The sequence below is a fragment of the Stegostoma tigrinum genome, chromosome 33 (assembly GCF_030684315.1).
Source record: "Stegostoma tigrinum isolate sSteTig4 chromosome 33, sSteTig4.hap1, whole genome shotgun sequence".
Taxonomy (NCBI): Eukaryota; Metazoa; Chordata; class Chondrichthyes; order Orectolobiformes; family Stegostomatidae; genus Stegostoma; species Stegostoma tigrinum.
Genome location: NC_081386.1, coordinates 36,485,625 through 36,505,168, shown reverse-complemented (window position 1 = coordinate 36,505,168; position 19,544 = coordinate 36,485,625). Strand labels below are relative to the sequence as shown.

At 55.4% G+C, this 19,544-nt stretch overlaps 2 protein-coding genes across 7 annotated transcripts in view; one reads left to right on the top strand and one right to left on the bottom strand.

Annotated features, from left to right (window-relative positions):
- usp8 (ubiquitin specific peptidase 8) overlaps positions 1–17,943 on the bottom strand; it is a 76,806-nt gene extending 58,863 nt beyond the window's left edge. The window contains exons 1-2 of one of the 2 annotated variants that reach the window (XM_059639253.1): positions 17,800–17,943; positions 17,334–17,412 (exon numbers count right to left, since the gene is read on the bottom strand). In XM_059639253.1, coding sequence (XP_059495236.1) covers positions 17,334–17,362 — 29 coding nt within the window. In that variant the 5' untranslated portion in view covers positions 17,363–17,412; positions 17,800–17,943. The other variant, XM_059639252.1, reaches the window with a different exon arrangement.
- Positions 17,513–19,544, top strand: part of gabpb1 (GA binding protein transcription factor subunit beta 1) — a 103,605-nt gene continuing 101,573 nt past the window's right edge. For all 5 annotated transcript variants that reach the window (XR_007250628.2, XM_048563179.2, XM_048563178.2 and 2 more), the window contains exon 1: positions 17,513–17,641. The gene's annotated coding sequence lies outside the window, so the exon portion shown is untranslated. The remainder of the gene's footprint in view (positions 17,642–19,544) is intronic.

The window sequence follows — 19,544 nt, the reverse complement described above, 5'->3', positions numbered from 1 at the left end:
CACAGATACAAGCCTATCCATCCATTCCTCATAACACCTGCCCGTTTCAAGTATGGGTCTGTAAATCTTCTCAAAACTTGCTATAAGTGCATTTACATCCTTCTGTAGGACCATAAGGTATACACCATTCAGTCTGTTCTTCCCTTCAATGAGACCACATTAATTGGAGAATCCTCAACTCCACCTTCCTACATTTTCACTATAAGCCTCGATTTCCCTACTGATTATAAAAATCTCTCCAAGTCAGCCTTGAATAGACTGAACTACCTAGCCTTGATAGTCCTGTAAAAAGAATTCCAGACTAACTATCCTTAGAGAAGAAATTCCTCCTTATTTCTGTCTTAACCTCTTATTGAGAGTATATCCTCCAGTCCTAGATTCCCCATAAGGGGAAAACAGTTTTTCCGCATGTACCTTGTCAAGTCCCCAAAAGATCTTGTAAATTTCAACAGAAGTGATGTGGCCTCAGTGTCCTGTATAACTCAACTATAAATGTTTGCATTGAGTTCCCCTCACAATAAATTATAACATTCTATTATCTTACCTAATTACTTGCTATACTTGCACACCAGACTTGGCAATGTTTCTATAGCAGCAACAGGATATTGAGTTGGATGATCAGCCAATGATCACACTGGATGATGGAGCTGGTTCAAAGAACCTACTCCTGTTCCCATTTTTCCATTTTTCAGACCCAGATCCCTCTGCATTTCAGAGCTTTGCAATTTCTCATCATTTAGATGATGCACATCTTTTGTCTTGTTCACAAAGTATTTTCTTACATTATAATCCATTTGTCAGATCTTTGCCCACTCACTTAACCAATTTATGGCCTCCTTACGTTCTCCTCACAACTTGCTTTAACATCTATCTTTAAGTCATCAGCATTTTTGCCAGGCATACATTCAATCCCTTCATTCACATCATTTATATGATTGTAAAGAGTTGAAGCCCAGCACCGACCCATGTGGAACACCACTCGTTACATCCTGCCAGGAAGAGACCCATCTATTCTAGCTTATGCTTCTTGCTAGCAAGCCAATCTTTTATCATTGTCAATATGTTGTGCTCTACTCCATGAGCTTTTATTTTTCACAATTATCTTTGATTGATGTGGCACTAATCAAATTCAACATATTAATGTTGGCCATTACTAATATGTTGAGAAATTTATAATGGACATACACATATAAGAAGAAAATCACACCTTTAAGTCATAGTCCACTTACCTCTGGCCTGTAAACTTTATTCACTTGATAACTACATAAGAAGGTTTTTCAAGTACTGTCTATACACAAAACTGACATTTCTGATTAGTTACTCATTAAAACTACTTGATTTTATTTTTCCAAGCTAAATAAAAATCACAAGGCTGAATCTTATTTTTTTCTTCATTAGGTTGAGTTGTGTCAAATTCTTTGGAGAAATTATCATCATAAGGCTCAGCGAGGTTTCTTACAAATTGTGCCTCATTCCTTCTGCCCCATCTTTGAAAGCCCATTGATAACATAGAAAAGTCACGTCAGTCTACAGATTTTTGAAAAAATATTACAGGATGTCAGTTTCACCAGCGAGACCAGCATTTATCAGTCATTCCTTTTTGCTCTTAAAAAGGTGGTATTGAGCTGCTATCCTGACCTACTGCAGCCCGTTTGTGTAGGTAGGCCTACAATGCTATCAGGGAGTTTAAGAATTTGATCCAGTGACAGTGAAGGAATGGCAATATATTTCCAGGTCTGGATAGTGGCTTAGGGATGAACTTGCAGGTGGTGCTGTTCATATGTATCGGTTGCCCTTGTCCATCTTTGGTTATTTGTCTTGCATTTGCAAGGTGCTATCCAAGGACCCTCAGTAAATTTCTGTCCTGCACAGTTCCTGACATTTGCCTGGTTATTGACAAAACAGGGTAAAATTGGCAGAGGTAATGGGAACTCCCCCTCCCATTCCTTAGATGATAAGTCCATCCTGGGCCTCCTGCAGTGCCACAACGATGCCACCCGAAGGTTGCAGGAACAGCAACTTATATTCCGCTTGGGAACCCTACAGCCCAATGATATCAATGTAGATTTCACAAGCTTCAAAATCTCCCCCCCCCCCCCGCCCCACTGCATCCCAAAACCAGCCCAGCTCGTCCTGCCTGCCTAACCTGTTCTTCCTCTCACCTATCCCCTCCTCCCACCTCAAGCCGCACCTCCATTTCCTACCTATTAACCTCATCCTGCCCCCTTGACCTGTCACTCCTCCCTGGATGGACCTATCCCCTCCCTACCTCACCATCTACACCTCTACAGGCTCCATCCCTGCCCCTTTAACTTGTCTGTCTCCTCTCCACCTACCTTCTCTATCCATCTTCGATCTGCCTCACCCCCTTCCTATTTATTTCAGAACCCTCTCCCCATCCCCCTTTTCCAATGAAGGGTCTAGGCCCGAAACGTCAGTGTTTGTGCTCCTAAGATGCTGCTTGGCCTGATGTGTTCATCCAGCTCCACACTTTGTTATCTAGGGTAAAACCGGCAGTCAGTTTTGCAGCAAAGGGACATGCTCTTCCCCCAGGAACAGTAGAGGCCACAGCACCAGACCATGCCAGTCTAGTCAAAGGTTGCCATGTGGGTTAGAGCATTCTCACACATTTTGAGGAATGTTCAACACTATAGGAAGAAGGTCAATATCCTCCACTCCATCAGCATTCGTGCTGCCATTTTCTGTCCAATACCTCATACTCACTCTATAGCTGCTACTATACCCAAATCCCAACAAGACTCAGGCTCCACTACTGTTTTTTATGCAATCTTTCCTCACTTGATGTCATGCACCTCAAAGCATAAAACCACTAATCTTTCATTCTCTATGCCCTACACACCTAATTTTCCCTGTACTGAAATCAACAGCAGTGCCAAACACTTTCATCTCCCTTCATGCCGAGCTCTTGTTTCAAGTTCAGAATAGGGCAGCCAAAATGGGTGGTAGGCTGACTGACATTCATCTTGTCGCCCCTTGATTGGAGTTCACGCTGACTCTGATTAACCATATCAAAGCCCCTGGACTGGTATTGGAGGTCATTCTTTAGACAGTGGTGTACGTTGATGCCAATGTCAGTGAATGTAAGCTACATGTGGATGAATCTCATGAACAGTGCCCTGAGATGTTAGTTTCCAGTATCCAACATGTTGATCCTTTGGAACATGCAGCGAGCTGAAATCACCAGGGACCCACTTTGACTGCCATGTTGAGATTCTTCAATTAAGCTCAGTTGGTGTGTTTGGTAAGAGAGAGAAAGATGAATATAAACGCAGTGAGTTGAGCGATAAAGTATTTAACAAGTGCCCTTAACTGGCAACTCCCTCATGCCTAGCGAGAAATTCACCACATCTTTCATCAAAACCACGTAAAGTAGCACGAGATGCCCTCAACTTTAGGACAGGCCTTGCCAGACTTATTATCCAATTCTTCCACAAATCTCACTAAAGCCCATTTTACTTGGAGCCCAATAAGAGATTACCCATGGTTTCTATGGCTGGTGTTGTCCAGTAGAAATTACTAACTAGCCAAGGTTGTCGGCTAAGGTAACATTTTAACCATATATATTAATTGTAGTGGAAAATGCCTGAAATATAATGCAAAACATTTCACAACTGCATCTCTCTATATGTACCACTATTAATAACACAGGAAGCAAAGCATACACAAAAGGCAGTTTAATTTTTTTTCTTCAGATATGGGCATCACCAGCAAGACTAGCATTCAGTGCTCATCCAACTTTTTACCACCATTTTCAACATAATATTTTAATAAACAATGATCATTTCTATTTATATGCTAACTTTAACATAGTAAAAATCCCCATCCAAAGTGACAAAAAGCACAGAAAAGGCCAGTCAGCCTTTGGCTCCTGAAAAATAGCTATTAAACATAATCCCCTTTCCAGCTCTTGGTCCATTGCTTCTGGATTACAGCATTTTAAGTGCTTACCTGAGTCTGTTTTAAAATGCAATGATGGTTTCTCCCTCTCTGTTTTTTTATGTATTCATGGGATGAATCCTATTACAAACTCAAAGGTGTTTACAGCATAGAAGGAGGCCATTCGTCCCATCACGTATGCAACAGTCAAAGGTCTGACAGCAACAATCCCACTTTCCAGCTCTTGGCATTCCATCTGACAGAAAATGAATCTCAACTCTCCTCTTAGCCTTCTACCTCTTATACTATTCCCCCAGGTTATTGACCTCTCTACTGATGGAAAATTGCTTTCCAATCTACCTTATCAATGCCCCTAAATATTATACACCTCTGTCATGTGCCCACTCAATGTCCACTGCTCCAAGAAAACAAGACCAGTCTATCCGATCTTTGCTCATCCCTCAAACTCTCCAGCCCAGATAGTATTCTGGTAAATCTTCTTTCCACCCTCTATAATGCATTTATATACTTCCTATAATTTGGTGACTAGAGTTACACTCAGTACACCAGTTAGTTCCAACAGCATTTATATATCTCCAGGATAACCTTGCTGTTCTTGTATTCTATACCTCAGCCAATGAAGCAAAATATCCCCAATTCCTTTTTAATCACCTCCAATAAGATGGTAATACAGTAGGCCTTCTGAGACCAAAGTTCGTCTATTCCACCTGCTTTTCTTTTCATTGTTTTTTTTCTCACTTCTCTTGTTTTTTTCCTCTATTTTGTTTTACTTATTTCACCTCTTGGTCAAGAGCTCAGTTGCAGCAAAGGCTTGGCGAGTGGACCCAGCAATATGGATTTGTGGCAGCATTGGTGAATTTGAGTTTCCAGTGGCTTCTATATCATCAAAGCAGTCCTAGCACCGATGCATGGCTGCTGCTGCTGTGCAGACAGGTTTGGGCTCCCGGTGGCATCTGTTTCCAAAGCAGATTTGTGGAGGTGGCGGTGGCAATTTTGGGCCCAGAAGGAGACCCGGCCACATTAACAGTGGCTGCATCCATGAAGTAGGCCCAAAGCGCAGTCATGGTAGTGGCAGAGCCCAGCTTGGGCCTGTGCAGTATTCAGCAGCATTGGTGGTGTCGGCATTGGCAAGGTCCAGCAAGGACTCAGTGGTGACAGCATCAGTGGAGGCGGGATAGCAATGAAGAATGGTGACTTTTGTTCCAGTAGAAGCAGTGTGCTGAAGGAAACTTGGACCCGGCCACCAGGCCCATGACTAAGCACTTAACAAGAAAGATTGTAAAGTCGGACATTTTCTTTATTTCTTCATTTTTCTGTCTTTGTAGTCTATGCTTTGTTTCACTTTTCTGTGTCCTAAAATAGCGCCAAAGAATGGCAACACTATTCAAAAATTTTCACTATGTTTTGTAGCATGTGACAATAGATAAATCAAAGCAAATCCACCGTATCTACCCGCCAGCTACCTTCAGGGGTTTGGGCACAAGATGCACAAAGTGTCCCTAACCTTCAGTACTTTCCTGACTCTGACTATTCACAGTGTAATCCCTTGACTTTGTCATCATTTCCCAAATTCACTACCTCACACTTTCCTGCCATAAACTGTATTGTCATGGACAAGTGAGGAAAGAGATCACAGGGTCTTTGGCGATGATCTTTTCATCCTCATTGTCTAATGGTATAGTGCTGAAAGATTGGAGAGAGGCAAACGTCATTCCCTTGTTCAAAAAAGGGAGTAAGGATAACCCTGGAAATTACAGGACAGTTAGTCTTACTTAACTGGTGGGCAAATTATTGGAAAGGGGTCTGAGAGATAGGATTTATGATCACTTGGAAAGGCACAGTTTGATTTGTGATAGTCAGCTTGGATTTGAGAGGTGTAGATCATGCCTCACAAACCTTATTGAATTCTTTGAAGAGGTGGCCAAACACTTGGATGAAGGTCGAGCAGTGGATGTGGTATACATGGATTTAAGGTGTTTGATAAGGTTCCCCATGGTAGGCTCATGCAAAAAGTAAGGAGGAATGGGCTAGGGGGAAATGTGGCAGACTGGATTCAGAATTGGCTGATCCTTAGAAGAAAAAGGGTGGTAGTGAACAGAAAATATTCAACATGGTGCTCAGTTACGAGTGGTGTACCACAAAGATCTGTTCTGGGTCCTCTTCTATTTTTGATTTTTATAAATGATTTGGATGAAGGAGTGGAAGGGTGGATTAATAAGTTCATGGATGATACGAAGGTGGGTCACGTTGTGGCAGTGCGGAGGGCAGTTCTAGGTTACAAAGGGACGTTGACAGGATGCAGAGCTGGGCTGAGAAGTGGCAGATTGAGTTTAACCCTGAAAAGTGTGAGGTGATTCATTTTGGAAGGACATACTTGAAAGCAGAATTCAGGGTTAACAGAAAGATTCTTGGCAGTGTGGAGGAGCAGAGGGATCTTGAGGTTTATGTCCACAGTTCCCTGAAAGCCGCCACCCAGGTGGATAGAGTTGTTAAGATGGCATAAGCTATGTTAGCTTTCTTTAATAGAGGGATTGAGTTCAGGAGCCATGAAGTTATGCTCCAGCTATTCAAAAGCCTGGTTTGGCGACATCTGGAGTATTGTGTCCAGTTCTGGTCGGCTCATTACAGGAAAGATGTGGAAGCATTGGAAAAGGTGCAGAGGAGATTCACCAGGATGTTGCCTGGAATGGAGGGAAGGTTGTATGAGGAAAGGTTGAGAGCTAGGGCTTTTCTCTTTAGAACGACAAGGGATGAGAGGTGACTTGATAGAGGTGTACAAAATGATCTGAGGTATAGACAGAATAGACAGCCAGAGACTTTTTCCTAGGGTGGAGGTAGCTATTTTGAGAGGGCATAGTTTTAAAGTGAGTGGAGATAGATGTACGGGAGACATCAGAGGTAGGTTCTTTACACAGAGTGATCAGGGCCTGGAATGCATTGCCGGAGAGGGTAGTGGAGTCAGCCTCGTTCTTGGTATCTAAGCGGCTATTAGATAGGCATATGGATGATAGTATAAGGTAAGGTTGGAGTCTAGATACACCTATTAGGGTAAAAGTTCAGCACAATATCATGGGCTGAAGGGCCTGGCCTGTACTGCGCTGTTCTGCACCCCTGAGGTTTCCCAGGATTGCAGGACTCATTTAAGAAGAGAGATTGGATTGGTTGGACTGTATTCAGTGGAGTTTAGAAGAACTGGGAGGTGGGGATCTCCAGAAACCTGTAGAATCCTAACAAGACTAGATAGGATAAACACAGGAGGAGTTCCCAATGACTGGGGAGTCCAGATCCAGGAGTCACTGTTTAAGGATACAAGAGGCTTTTAGGACTGAGATAATGAGAGATTTCTTCACCCATAAAGGGGTGATCTTGTGGAATTATCTGCCCCAAAGGGAGTGATTGAGGCCAAAACACTGGATGTTTCTGAACAGCAGTTAGATATAGTCATTATGGTTAAAGAGATTTAAGGGAATGGGGGAAAGCAAGAACAGGATACTGAGTTGCAGGATCAGCTATGACCATACTGAATGGCACAGAAGGCTCAAAGAACCAACTGCCTACTCCTGTTTTCGATGTTTCTCTGACCAGTCCTTTGATATTCTCATCCAGTTTATGGCCATACAACTCCCTATTTATACTAGACTATCAACTTTCATGTCATCTGGAAATTTCTTGATTGTATCACCTGCATCACAATCAGCAAGAGTCCCAGTACTGAGCCTTGTATAAACTCACTTTAAACAGACCTCCTGTCACAGAAATATCCCTCTACCATCACTCCCTGCTTCCTGCCTCTCAGCCAGTTTTGGATCCAACATGCCAAACTGCCTTGGATGCTTACGTTCTTGACAAGTCTGCCATAAGGGATCGTATTTAAAGCCTTTCTAAAGTCCATTTGGAACACTTTTGGTACGCCTTCCACTTGACCAGGCTCATTTCCAAACACAAGTTCAGAACAGTCATCTCTCTTGTCAGATTATGTACGAGCTAAAAATGTTCTCCTGGACACAAATTAAAAATTTTATTCCCTCCTTACCTTGCACACTAAGACTAATCCCGGTCCAAATTTGGGCAATATCTCCTGCTACTATTGCCTTCTGCGATATCACTCAGATACCCCCCTGCTTCCCTGCCCACCCCACACCTCGATGGCAGTTCTCTGACTGTATTTCATAACACTGCAATGTTAAATCAAACTGCAGAACAGTGTTTGCTATGTCGTGGAAGGTCACTGCTATAGCCACAGCCATTCACAATCAAAATCAATGATTTAGGTGAAGGGACCAAGTGTAATGTCTCTAGGTTCACTGACAAGACTCCCCCCTCCTCCCTCCCTCTCCCCCCTCCTCCCTCGCCTCCCGCCCCTCCCCTCCCCTCTCCCCCCCTCCCTCCCCGCCCCCTCCCCGCCCCGCTCCCCCCGTCCCCTCTCCGCTCCCCCCTCCCCGCCCCCTCCCCTCTCCGCTCCCCTTCCCTTCCCTCCCCCTCCTCCCTCCCCACTCCTCCTCCCTCCCCTCTCCTCCTCCCTCCCCTTCCCTCTCCTCCTCCCTCCCCTCTCCCCCCTCTCCGCTCCCCCCCTCCCCTCTCCTCCTCCCTCCCCTCCCCTCTCCCCCCACTCTCCGCCCCCTCCGCTCCCCCCCTCCCCTCTCCGCCCCCCCTCCCCCCCGCCTCCTCCCTCCCCCCACTCTCCGCTCCCCCCTCTCCGCCCCCTCCCCTCTCCGCCCCCCCCTCCCCTCTCCGCCCCCCCCTCTCCGCACCCCCCTCCCTCCCCCTCCCCTCCCCACCTCCTCCCTCCCCACTCCCTCCCCTCCTCCTCCGCCCCCTCCCCTCTCCGCCCCCCCCTCTCCACACCCCCCTCCCTCCCCTCCTCCTCCCTCCCCACTCCCTCCCCTCCTCCTCCCTCCCCTCTCCGCCCCCTCCCCTCCCCATCTCCCCACTCCTCCCCCCCCTCCCCTCTCCTCCCCACTCCCTCCCCTCTCCTCCTCCCTCTCCACTCCCTCTCCTCCCCACTCCCTCCCCTCACCTCCTCCCTCCCCACTCCCTCCCACTCCCTCCCCTCTCCTCCTCCCTCCCCTCTCCTCCTCCCTCCCCTCACCCCCCCTCTCCTCCTCCCTCTCCCCTCTCCCCTTCCCTCCCCACTCCCTCCCCTCTCCTCCTCCCTCCCCTTCCCTCCCCTCTCCCCCCCACCCTCCCTCCCCTCTCCGCCCCCTCCCCTCTCCGCCCCCTCCCCTCTCCGCTCCCCCCTCCTCTGACCCCTCCCCTCTCCGCTCCCCCCCTCCCCCCCCGCCCCCTCCCCCCTCCCTCCCCTCTCCCCTTCCCTCTCCCACCCCTCCCCCCTCTCCTCCCCACTCCCTCCCCTCTCCTCCTCCCTCCCCTCACCCCTTCCCTCCCCTCCTCCCTCCCCACTCCCCTCCCCTCTCCGCCCCCCCTCTCCGCTCCCCCCCGCCCCCTCCCCTCTCCGCCCCCCCTCCCTCCACCCCGCCCCCTCCCCTCTCCGCCCCCCCTCCCTCCACCCCGCCCCCTCCCCTCTCCGCCCCCCCTCCCCCCCCACTCCCTCTCCTCCTCCCTCCCCTCTCCTCTCCTCCTCCCTCCCCTCTCCCCCCCCTCCCCTCTCCGCCCCCTCCCCTCTCCGCCCCCTCCCCTCTCCGCTCCCCATCTCCCCCCTCCTCCCCTCTCCCTCCCCTCTCCTCCCCACTCCCTCCCCTCTCCTCCTCCCTCCCCACTCCCTCTCCTCCCCACTCCCTCCCCTCCTCCCTCCCCACTCCCTCCCCACTCCTCCTCCCTCCCCTCACCCCCCCTCTCCTCCTCCCTCCCCACTCCCTCCCTTCTCCTCCTCCCTCCCCTCACCCCCCCTCTCCTCCTCCCTCCCCTCTCCCCTTCCCTCCCCCCCCTCCGCTCCCCCCTCCTCCGCCCCCTCCCCTCTCCGCTCCCCCCTCCTCCGCCACCTCCCCTCTCCGCTCCCCCTCCTCCGCCCCCTCCCCTCTCCGCTCCCCCCTCCTCCGCCCCCTCCCCTCTCCGCTCCCCCCTCCCCCGCCCCCTCCCCTCTCCGCTCCCCCCTCCCCGTCCCCTCCCCTCTCCGCCCCCCCCTCCCCTCTCCGCCCCCTCCCCTCTCCGCTCCCCCCTCCTCCGCCCCCTCCCCTCCCCCCTCCGCTCCGCCCTCTCCCCTCTCCGCTCCGCCCTCTCCCCTCTCCGCTCCCCCCTCCCCCCTCCGCTCCCCCCTCCCCCTCCTCCCCTCTCCGCCCCCTCCCCTCTCCGCTCCCCCCCTCCTCCGCCCCCTCCCCTCCCCCCCTCCGCTCCGCCCTCTCCCCTCTCCGCTCCGCCCTCTCCCCTCCGCCCTCTCCCCTCCCCCCCTCCCCTCTCCGCTCCCTCCCCTCTCCGCCGCCCCCTCCCCGCCGCCCTCTCCCCTCTCCGCTCCGCCCTCTCCCCTCCCCCCCCCTCTCCGCCGCCCTCTCCCCTCTCCGCTCCGCCCTCTCCCCTCCCCCCCCCCCGCCCTCTCCGCTCCCCCCCTCCCCTCTCCGCTCCGCCCCCTCCCCTCTCCGCCCCCCCCTCTCCGCTCCGCCCCCTCCCCCCCCTCTTCGCCCCCCCCTCCCCCTCCCCTCTCTGCGCCCCCCTCCCCGCCCCCCCCTCCCCTCTCCGCTCCCCCCCTGCCCTCCCCTCCCCGCTCCCCCCCTCCCCTCCCCTCTCCGCCCCCCCCTCCCCCTCCCCTCTCTGCCCCCCCTCCCCTCCCCCTCCCCTCTCTGCCCCCCCTCCCCTCCCCTCTCTGCCCCCCCTCTCCCTCCCCTCTCCGCTCCCCCCCTCCGCTCCGCCCTCTCCCCTCCCCCCCCTCCGCTCCGCCCTCTCCCCTCTCCGCTCCGCCCTCTCCGCTCCCCCCCCTCTCCGCTCCCCCACTCCCCTCTCCGCTCCGCCCCCTCCCCTCTGCCCCCTCCCCTCACCGCTCCGCCCCCTCCCCCCTCTCCGCCCCCTCCCCGCCCCCTCCCCTCTCCGCTCCCCCCCTCCTCCCCCTCCCCCCTCCGCTCCGCCCCCTCCCCGCCCCCTCCCCCCTCTCCGCCCCCTCCCCTCCCCCCCCTCCCCTCCCCCCCTCCCCGCTCCCCCCTCCCCGCCCCCCCTCCGCTCCCCCCTCCCCTCTCCGCCCCCCCTCCCCCTCCCCTCCCCCTCCCCCCCCTCTCCGCTCCCCCCTCTCCGCCCCCCCCTCCTCCGCTCCCCCCCTCCTCCGCCCCCCCCCTCCTCCGCTCCCCCCCTCTCCGCTCCCCCCCTCCCCCTCTCCGCTCCCCCCCCTCCCCCCTCTCCGCCCCCTCCCCACTCCCCCTCCCCGCCCCCCACTCCCCCTCCTCTCCGCCCCCCCCCTCTCCGCCCCCCCTCCCCCTCCCCTCTCTGCCCCCCCTCCCCTCCCCCTCTCCTCCCCTCTCCGCCCCCCCCTCTCCCTCCCCTCTCCGCACCCCCCCTCCCTCCCCTCTCCGCCCCCCCTCCCCCCTCCCTCCCCGCCCCCCCTCCCCCCTCTCTCCGCCCCCCCTCTCCCTCCCCTCTCCGCCCCCCCTCTCCCTCCCCCCCTCTCCGCCCCCCCCCTCTCCCTCCCCTCTCCGCCCCCCCCTCTCCCTCCCCTCTCCGCCCACCCCCTCTCCCTCCCCCTCCCCGCCCCCCCCTCCCCTCCGCCCCCTCCCCCTCCCCCCTCCCCGCCCCCCCCTCCCCCTCCCCCCTCCCCGCCCCCCCCTCCCCTCTCCCCTCCGCCCCCTCCCCCCTCTCCGCCCCCCTCCCCTCCGCCCCCTCCCCTCTGCTCCGCCCCCTCCCCTCTCCGCCCCCTCCCCTCTCCGCTCCGCCCCCTCCCCGCCCCCTCCCCTCTCCGCTCCGCGCCCCCTCCGCTCCCCCCCTCCCCGCCCCCTCCGCTCCCCCCCTCCCCGCCCCCCCCTCCGCTCCCCCCTCCCCTCTCCGCTCCCCCCCTCTCCGCTCTCCCCCCCTCTCCGCCCCCCCTCCCCCTCCCCGCCCCCCCCTCTCCGCTCTCCCCCTCCCCCCCTCCGCTCCCCCCTCCCCCTCCCCCCGCCCCCCCCTCCCCCTCCCCCCCTCTCCGCCCCCCCCTCCCCCTCCCCCCCCTCTCCGCTCCCCCCTCCCCCTCCCCCCTCTGCCCCCCCTCCCCTCCCCGCCCCCCCTCCCCTCCCCGCCCCCCCTCCCCTCCCCTCTCCGCCCCCCCCTCCCTCCCCTCTCCGCCCCCCCTCCCTCCCCTCTCCGCCCCCCCCTCTCCCTCCCCTCTCCGCCCCCCCCTCTCCCTCCCCTCTCCGCCCCCCCCTCTCCCTCCCCTCTCCGCCCCCCCTCCCCTCTCCTCCGCCCCCCCCTCCCTCCCCTCTCCGCCCCCCCCTCCCCTCTCCCCTCCCCTCCGCCCCCCCCTCCCCTCCGCCCCCCCTCCCCTCTCCCCTCCACCCCCCCCTCTCCCCTCCGCCCCCTCCCCCCTCTCCGCCCCCTCCCCCCTCTCCGCCCCCCTCCCCTCCGCCCCCTCCCCCCTCTCCGCCCCCTCCCCCCTCCCCCCTCTCCGCCCCCTCCCCCCTCTCCGCCCCCCCTCCCCTCTCCCCTCTCCCCTCCGCCCCCTCCCCGCTCCGCCCATCCCCTCTCCGCTCCGCCCCTCTCCGCTCCGCCCCCTCCCCTCTCCGCTCCGCCCCCTCCCCTCTCCGCTCCCCCTCCCCTCTCCGCTCCGCCCCCTCCCCTCTCCGCTCCCCCTCCCCTCTCCGCTCTCCCCCCTCCCCTCTCCGCTCCGCCCCCTCCCCCCCTCCCCCCTCTCCGCCCCCTCCCCCCCTCCCCCCTCTCCGCCCCCCCCTCCCCGCCCCCCCCTCCCCTCTCCCCGCCCCCCCTCCCCCCTCCGCCCCCCCTCCTCCCCGCCCCCCCTCCCCTCCGCCCCCTCCCCGCCCCCCCTCCCCCCTCCCTTCCCCGCTCCGCCCCTCCCCTCTGCTCCGCCCCCTCCCCTCTCCGCTCCGCCCCCCCTCCGCTCCGCCCCCCCCCCGCTCCGCCCCTCCCCTCTGCTCCGCCCCCTCCCCTCTCCGCTCCGCCCCCCCTCCGCTCCGCCCCCCCCCGCTCCGCCCCCTCCCCTCTCCGCTCCGCCCCCCCTCCGCTCCCCCCTCCCCGCCCCGCCCCCCCTCCGCCCCCCCCTCCCCTCCCCTCTCCGCTCCGCCCCCCCTCCGCTCCCCCCTCCCCGCCCCGCCCCCCCTCCGCCCCCCCTCCCCTCCCCCCCCTCCCCGCTCCCCCCTCCCCGCCCCCCCTCCGCCCCCCCCTCCCCTCCCCCCCCTCCTCCCCTCCCCCCCCTCCCCGCCCCCCCTCCGCTCCCCCCTCCCCTCTCCGCCCCCCCTCCCCCTCCCCCCCCCTCTCCGCTCCCCCCCTCCTCCGCTCCCCCCCTCCTCCGCCCCCCCCTCCTCCGCCCCCCCCTCCTCCGCTCCCCCCCTCTCCGCTCCCCCCCTCCCCCTCCCCCGCTCCTCCGCCCCCCCCCTCCTCCGCTCCCCCCCTCTCCGCTCACCCCCTCCCCCTCCCCCCCCCTCTCCGCTCCCCCCCTCCCCCCCTCTCCGCTCTCCCCCCTCTCCGCCCCCTCCCCACTCCCCCTCCCCGCCCCCCACTCCCCCTCCCCCCCCTCTCCGCCCCCCCCTCCCCCCCCTCTCCGCCCCCCCTCCCCCTCCCCTCTCCGCCCCCCCTCCCCCTCCCCGCCCCCCCTCCCCTCCCCTCCCCCTCTCCCTCCCCTCCCCTCTCCGCCCCCCCCTCCGCCCCCCCCCTCCCTCCCCTCTCCGCACCCCCCCTCCCTCCCCTCTCCGCCCCCCCTCCCTCCCCGCCCCCCCTCCCCCCTCTCTCCGCCCCCCCTCTCCCTCCCCTCTCCGCCCCCCCTCTCCCTCCCCCCCTCTCCGCCCCCCCCTCTCCCTCCCCCCTCCGCCCTCCGCCCCCCCCTCCCCTCTCCGCCCCCCCCTCCCCCCGTCCTCCCTCCCCTCTCCTCCCTCCGTCCTCCCTCCCCTCTCCTCCCTCCCCCCCCTCCCCGACATTCTACTGGCCAGAAACTGAGCAGGATTAGCTGCATAAATAATGCAGCTACATGAGTGGGTCAGAGGCTAGGAATTGTTCAGCATATTTAAGTTATATTAACGTATTTACATGTTCAAGAGCTTAGGATGTCCCAATTTGGTGAAAGAAACAATCCAGAATTTTTCTTCTCTTTTTATGCAGAAGGTAAACATTTACTATCCATATATAAACACAAAATGACTGGGCTACCACCCTCAAAAATCAGATTATGAAGATTAAATTCTGGTTTTAAGAACACTACACAAACACATATCGTAGCCATATTGTTACTGACTGGCTTTGACTCATGCTTTTAGATTCTTGGCTGCAACTTCACCACTTGGAGGTTGGGGTGGGCGGGGAGTGTTCAAAATGCTGCACAATTTGGACAGCCATGTTCAGAACATACCTTCAGAATGTAGAATTGTACAATTGAGATTGTGTGGTCAAGATGTTACAATGACTCAGGCACATCTACTTCTAAAAGGCAAACAATATTATTTGAAACACTAAGAAATGAAAATGAGGATCCCCAATTCAAAGATGCTCACAATCATGTAGTGCTGCGCATATATTATTTTTATGGGCATAATGAGAAAATGTTGGTGATTTTTATATCCTCAAAGCACTGTCATTCCTTAGTAAATGTAACGCAACAATATTCTTAGGTTGGACATTGTAGGATTTTGACTGAACAAGATTGTGACACTGTACATTTATATGGCAAGGACGCTTCCAAACTTGCAATGGTTTGCAATTCATGCACTGTTCCATGTTTTTTAAATTAAACTTCTTAGCCAAACCCGATTTCCATTACTCCACCAACGGTGTCTTTGGAATTCACAACATAAATCTTTTTGCTTGTCTTCCTTTTGGATGTCCCAAGAGAATTGGTAGCTAGCAGAAAGAGAGTCAGGAGAAATGGTTCATTTTCAGGTTGTGAAACAATAACTAGTTGGATTCCACAGGATCATTAGTAGAAGTTCAAATATTTACAGTATACCTTAATGAATGAAAGGACACTGTACTTTAATCAAAATTTGCTTCTGAAAAAACATAGGAAAGGAGGCAAATTGTGACAAAGACAGAGAATCTAAGAAAGGATTACACTTTGAAGTAGAACAGAATTGCAAAACAAAACATGTTCTCTTGGGATTGGTGGGCATTTATGACTCTTTGGAATTCCCAATCCCAGAAATGTGGAGGCTGTAACAGACTGCTGATCTACAAGGACTCTGAATTATGTGGGTCAGACTGGGAAATGGAGATGAGGCTAAGATAACAAAGTGTGGAGCTGGATGAACACAGCAGGCCAAGCAGCATCTCAGGAGCACAAAAGCTGATGTTTCAGGCCTAGACCCTTCATCAGAAAAGGGGGATGGGGGAGAGGATTCTGAAATAAATAGGGAGAGGCAGACTGAAGATGGATAGAGGAGAAGATAGGTGGAGAGGAGAGTATGGGTGGGGAGGTAGGGAGGGGATAGGTCAGTCTGGGGGGACAGACAAGTCAAGGGGGTGGGATGAGGTTAGTAGGTACGAAATGGAGGTGCGGCTTGAAGTGGGAAGAGGGGATAGGTGAGAGGAAGAACAGGTTAGGCAGGCGAGGACAAGCTGGGCTGGTTTTGGGATGCAGTGGGAGGAGGGGAGATTTTGAAGCTGGTGAAATCCACATTGATACCATTGGGCTGCAGGGTTCCCAAGAGGAATATGAGTTGCTGTTCCTGCAACCTACAGGTGGTAGCATCATTATGGCACTGCAGGAGGCCCAGGGTGGACACGAATTCTAAGGAATGGGAGGGGTAGTTGAAATGGTTTGCGACTGGGAGGTGCAGTTGTTTACTGCAAACCAAGCGGAGGTGTTCTGCAAAGTGGTCTGCTTGGTTTCCTCAATGTAGAGGATGCCATACTGTGTATAACAGATCCAGTATACCACATTAGCAGATGCGCAAGTGAACATCTGCTTGATGTGGAAAGTCATCTTGGGGCCTGGGATGGGCGTGAGGGAGGAGGTGTGGGGGCAGGTGTAGCACTTCCTGCGGTTGCAGGGGAAAGTGCCAGGTGTGGTGGGGTTGGAGGGGAGTGTGGAGCGGACCAAGGAAGCGTGGAGAGAGTGGTCTCTCTGGATGGCCGACAAGGATGGGGTTGGAAAAATGTCTTTGGTGGTGGGGTTGGATTGTAGATGGCAGAAGTGTCGGAGGATGATGCGTTGTATCCAGAGGTTGGTAGGGTGGTATGAGAGGACTAGGAGGATTCTCTTGGGATGGTTATTGCGAGGGTGGGGTGTGAGGAATGAGGTGCGGGAGACACAGTCGAGGGTGTTCTTGACCACTGCGGGTGGGGGGGGATGTTGCGGCCCTTGAAGAACGAGGACATCTGGGATGTGCGGGAGTGGAATGCCTCATCCTGGGAGCAGATGCGGTGGAGGCAAAGGAATTGAGAATAGGGGATGGAATTTTTGCAGGAAGGTGGGTGGGAGTCAGTGGGCTTGAAATAGACATCGGTTTGTAGGTGGTTGCCTGAGATGGAGAAAGAAAACTCCAAGAAGGTAAGGAATGTGTTGGAGATGGTCCAGGTGAACTTGAGGTTGGGGTGGACGGTGTTAGTGAAATGGATGAACTGTTCGAGCTCCTCTTGGGAGCAAGAGGCTGTGCCAATATAGTCATCAATGTAACGGAGGAAGAGGTGGGGTTTGGGGCCAGTGCAGGTGTGAAAGAGGGGCTGTTCAAAATACCCTACAAAGAGGCAGGCATAGCTTGGGCCCACGCGGGAACCCATGGCCTCCCCCCCTTAGACTGTAGGAAGTGGGAGGAATCGAAAGAGAAGTTGTTGAGGGCAAGGACGAATTCAGCGAGGTGGATGAGGGTGTTGGTGGAGGGGGACTGGTCCGGTCTGTGGGACAGGAAGAAGCGGAGGTCCTTAAGGCATCTGCATGGGGGATGCAGGTGTATAGTGACTGGACGTCCATGGTGAAAGTGAGGTGTTCGGGACCTGGGAATTGGATGTTGTGGAGGGCGTGGGTGGTATCATGGACATAGGTAGGGAGTTCCTGGACCAAGGGGGAGAAACCGGAGTCCAGACAGGTGGAGATGAGTTCGGTGGTGCAGGAACAGGCTGAGACAATACGTCGGCCAGGGCAAGCGGGTTTGTGGATTTTGGGAACGAGAGAGAAGCGGGCGGTGCAGGGTTGAGGAATGATGAAGTTGGAGGCTGTGGATGGGAGGTCCCCTGAGGTGACGAGGTCACGGAGGGCTTGGGAGATGATGGTTTGGTGCTTGGGGGCGGTAGGAGGTGGTGTTGGAGAGTTGGTGTCTGGCCTCAGTGATGTAAAGGTCAGTGCGCCAAACTACAACTGTGCCTCCCTTGTCAGCCATGGTTTCAATAAATAGTGCTACAGAACTTACCTTTTTGACCAGTCTTTATGACACCTCATATTACGGCTGGATAGGTGCTTTGGGACAGGTTCCAATCACATTAACGGCGCTGTAAAAATGAAAGTTATTAACTCCTTACCCAAGATGGCGGCGAACATTTTAAGTGCGGGACCAGGTCACGTGCACCCACATTCACCCTCCGCGGTCCGCTTTCCGCTCCATCCCTCCGCGGCCCTGAGCCCAGCCCAGCCTGAGGGCCTCCCCCGCCCGCGGCCACCCCGAGCCCAGCCTGAGGGACCCCCAACCCCGACTGCGGCCTCCCCGAGCCGCTTGCTGAGGTAGGTGCGGAGCGCGGGCCCCGCGGTGACTGAGTGAAGGATAAGGAGACAGGGTCCAGGGCTCAGGCCCCGGGCCGGTATGGAGTTGAGCTTGCTGGCTGTGAGACTGTCGGCGGGCTGTTGAAGCTTTTCCAGGTCATGCTCAGGCGGTGGCCTACCGGATGTGGAAGTTGATCTTTCTCTCGGCACATGAAAGGGTAATAGACTTCCCCCGGAAAGGCCCCGGGACGCTACCGGCTTCCTGTGGCTCTAAGGGAAGCGGCTGCTCCTTCTTGGTGTTTGGGAACCGGTGGCCCGAGGGAGAAGTGCTCCGTTTGGTTTTACGGCTGGCTTGGTTGTTTATGGCCTCTCGGGAAAGCATTAGTCACTGCCTCTCCATCGGTCTGGGGATTATTGAGGAAAGGCATAGCGATTAAAGAGGGTTCCCATTGTCATAAAGATCTACAGCGCAGTAAAAGGCCCTCTGGCTCAACTCGTCTAATCCCAGTTTCCAGCACTTAGCCCATACCCTTAGCATCGCACTTGTACATCTAAATACGTCTTAAATGTCATGAGGGTTTCTAACTCGGCCATCCTTAGAGGCAGCGAGTTCCTAATTCTGATTAAAACCCGAAAGAACTGCGAATGCTACAAATCAGAGACAAAAAATAAAAATTGCTGGGAAAGCTCGGCAGGTCTGACAGCATCTGTGGAGAAAAATCAAGTGTTAATGTTTCACAGATGTTGCCAGACCAGCTGGGCTTTTCCAGCAATTTCAATTTTTGTCTCTGAGTTCCAAACTCTACCACACTCTGGGTGAAAAAAGTTTTTCTGCACACCAGTGCCAAACCCCGACCTTTAATTTCAACTCTATGCCCCACAGTCATTGATCTCTCCACCGCTTCTTTCTGTCTACCCTGAGTGTGCCCCTCATCATTTTATGCATCACAGTTACCTACACCCTCAATCTCCTGTGCTCTAAGGGAAGCAACCCAATTCTGCCCAAGAGATGGTAGGAACTGTAGAACATTTTCTGAAGAAGGGTCTAGACCTGAAACGTCACCTTTCCTGCTCCTCTGATGCTGCTTGGCCTGCTGCGTTCATCCAGCTCTGCACCTTGTTATCTCCACTCTGTTCAATCTCACTCCACAACTGAAACTTCAGCCAAAGCAGCATCCTGGTAAATGTCTGCTGTCACTCCAGCCTTATCACATCTTCCTATTATGTAGATTGCAAAACTCACAATTCTCATAGCTTTGGTCTAACCAACTTTACATATAGTTGCAGCATAATCTCCCTGCTTTTAAACTCTGTACCACAGCTAATGGTACTATCCCATATGCCTATTAATCACTTTATCCACCTGTCCCGAAACCTCCAGGAACTGATGTACATGTACATCAAAGTTCCTCTGATCCACCGTGCTTTCTAGGATCCTACAGTTCATGTATTCCCTTGCTTGTTTGTCCTGCCCAAGTGCATCACCTAATGTTTATCCAGATTAGCTGATCAGTGGCAAATGGAATTCAATCTGACTAGCGCATGTATATCCTCCTGTAACCTGAGACTATCCTCATCACTAGTTACAATTCCATCATCTCCAAACTTACTGATCGAAACTGCAAGTAGCAAGTGTCCCAGTGCTGACCTGTGTGGAACTTCACTGACAGAAACTTCATGTCAGGAAAAACACCCCTCAACCATCATTCCCTGGTTCCTACCACTCTCCCAATTCTGGATCCCATTTCCAAAATTTCCTCGGATTCCCAAGAGCTGTTCCCTTCTTAACAGTCTCCTATGCCAGACCTTACGAAAAGTCTTGCTGAAGACCAAGTAGATTAGATCAACAACATTGCCCTCATCTACATTTCTGGTCACATCTTTGAAAAATTCTCTCAATTTAGACATGACCCTCCATGCCCTC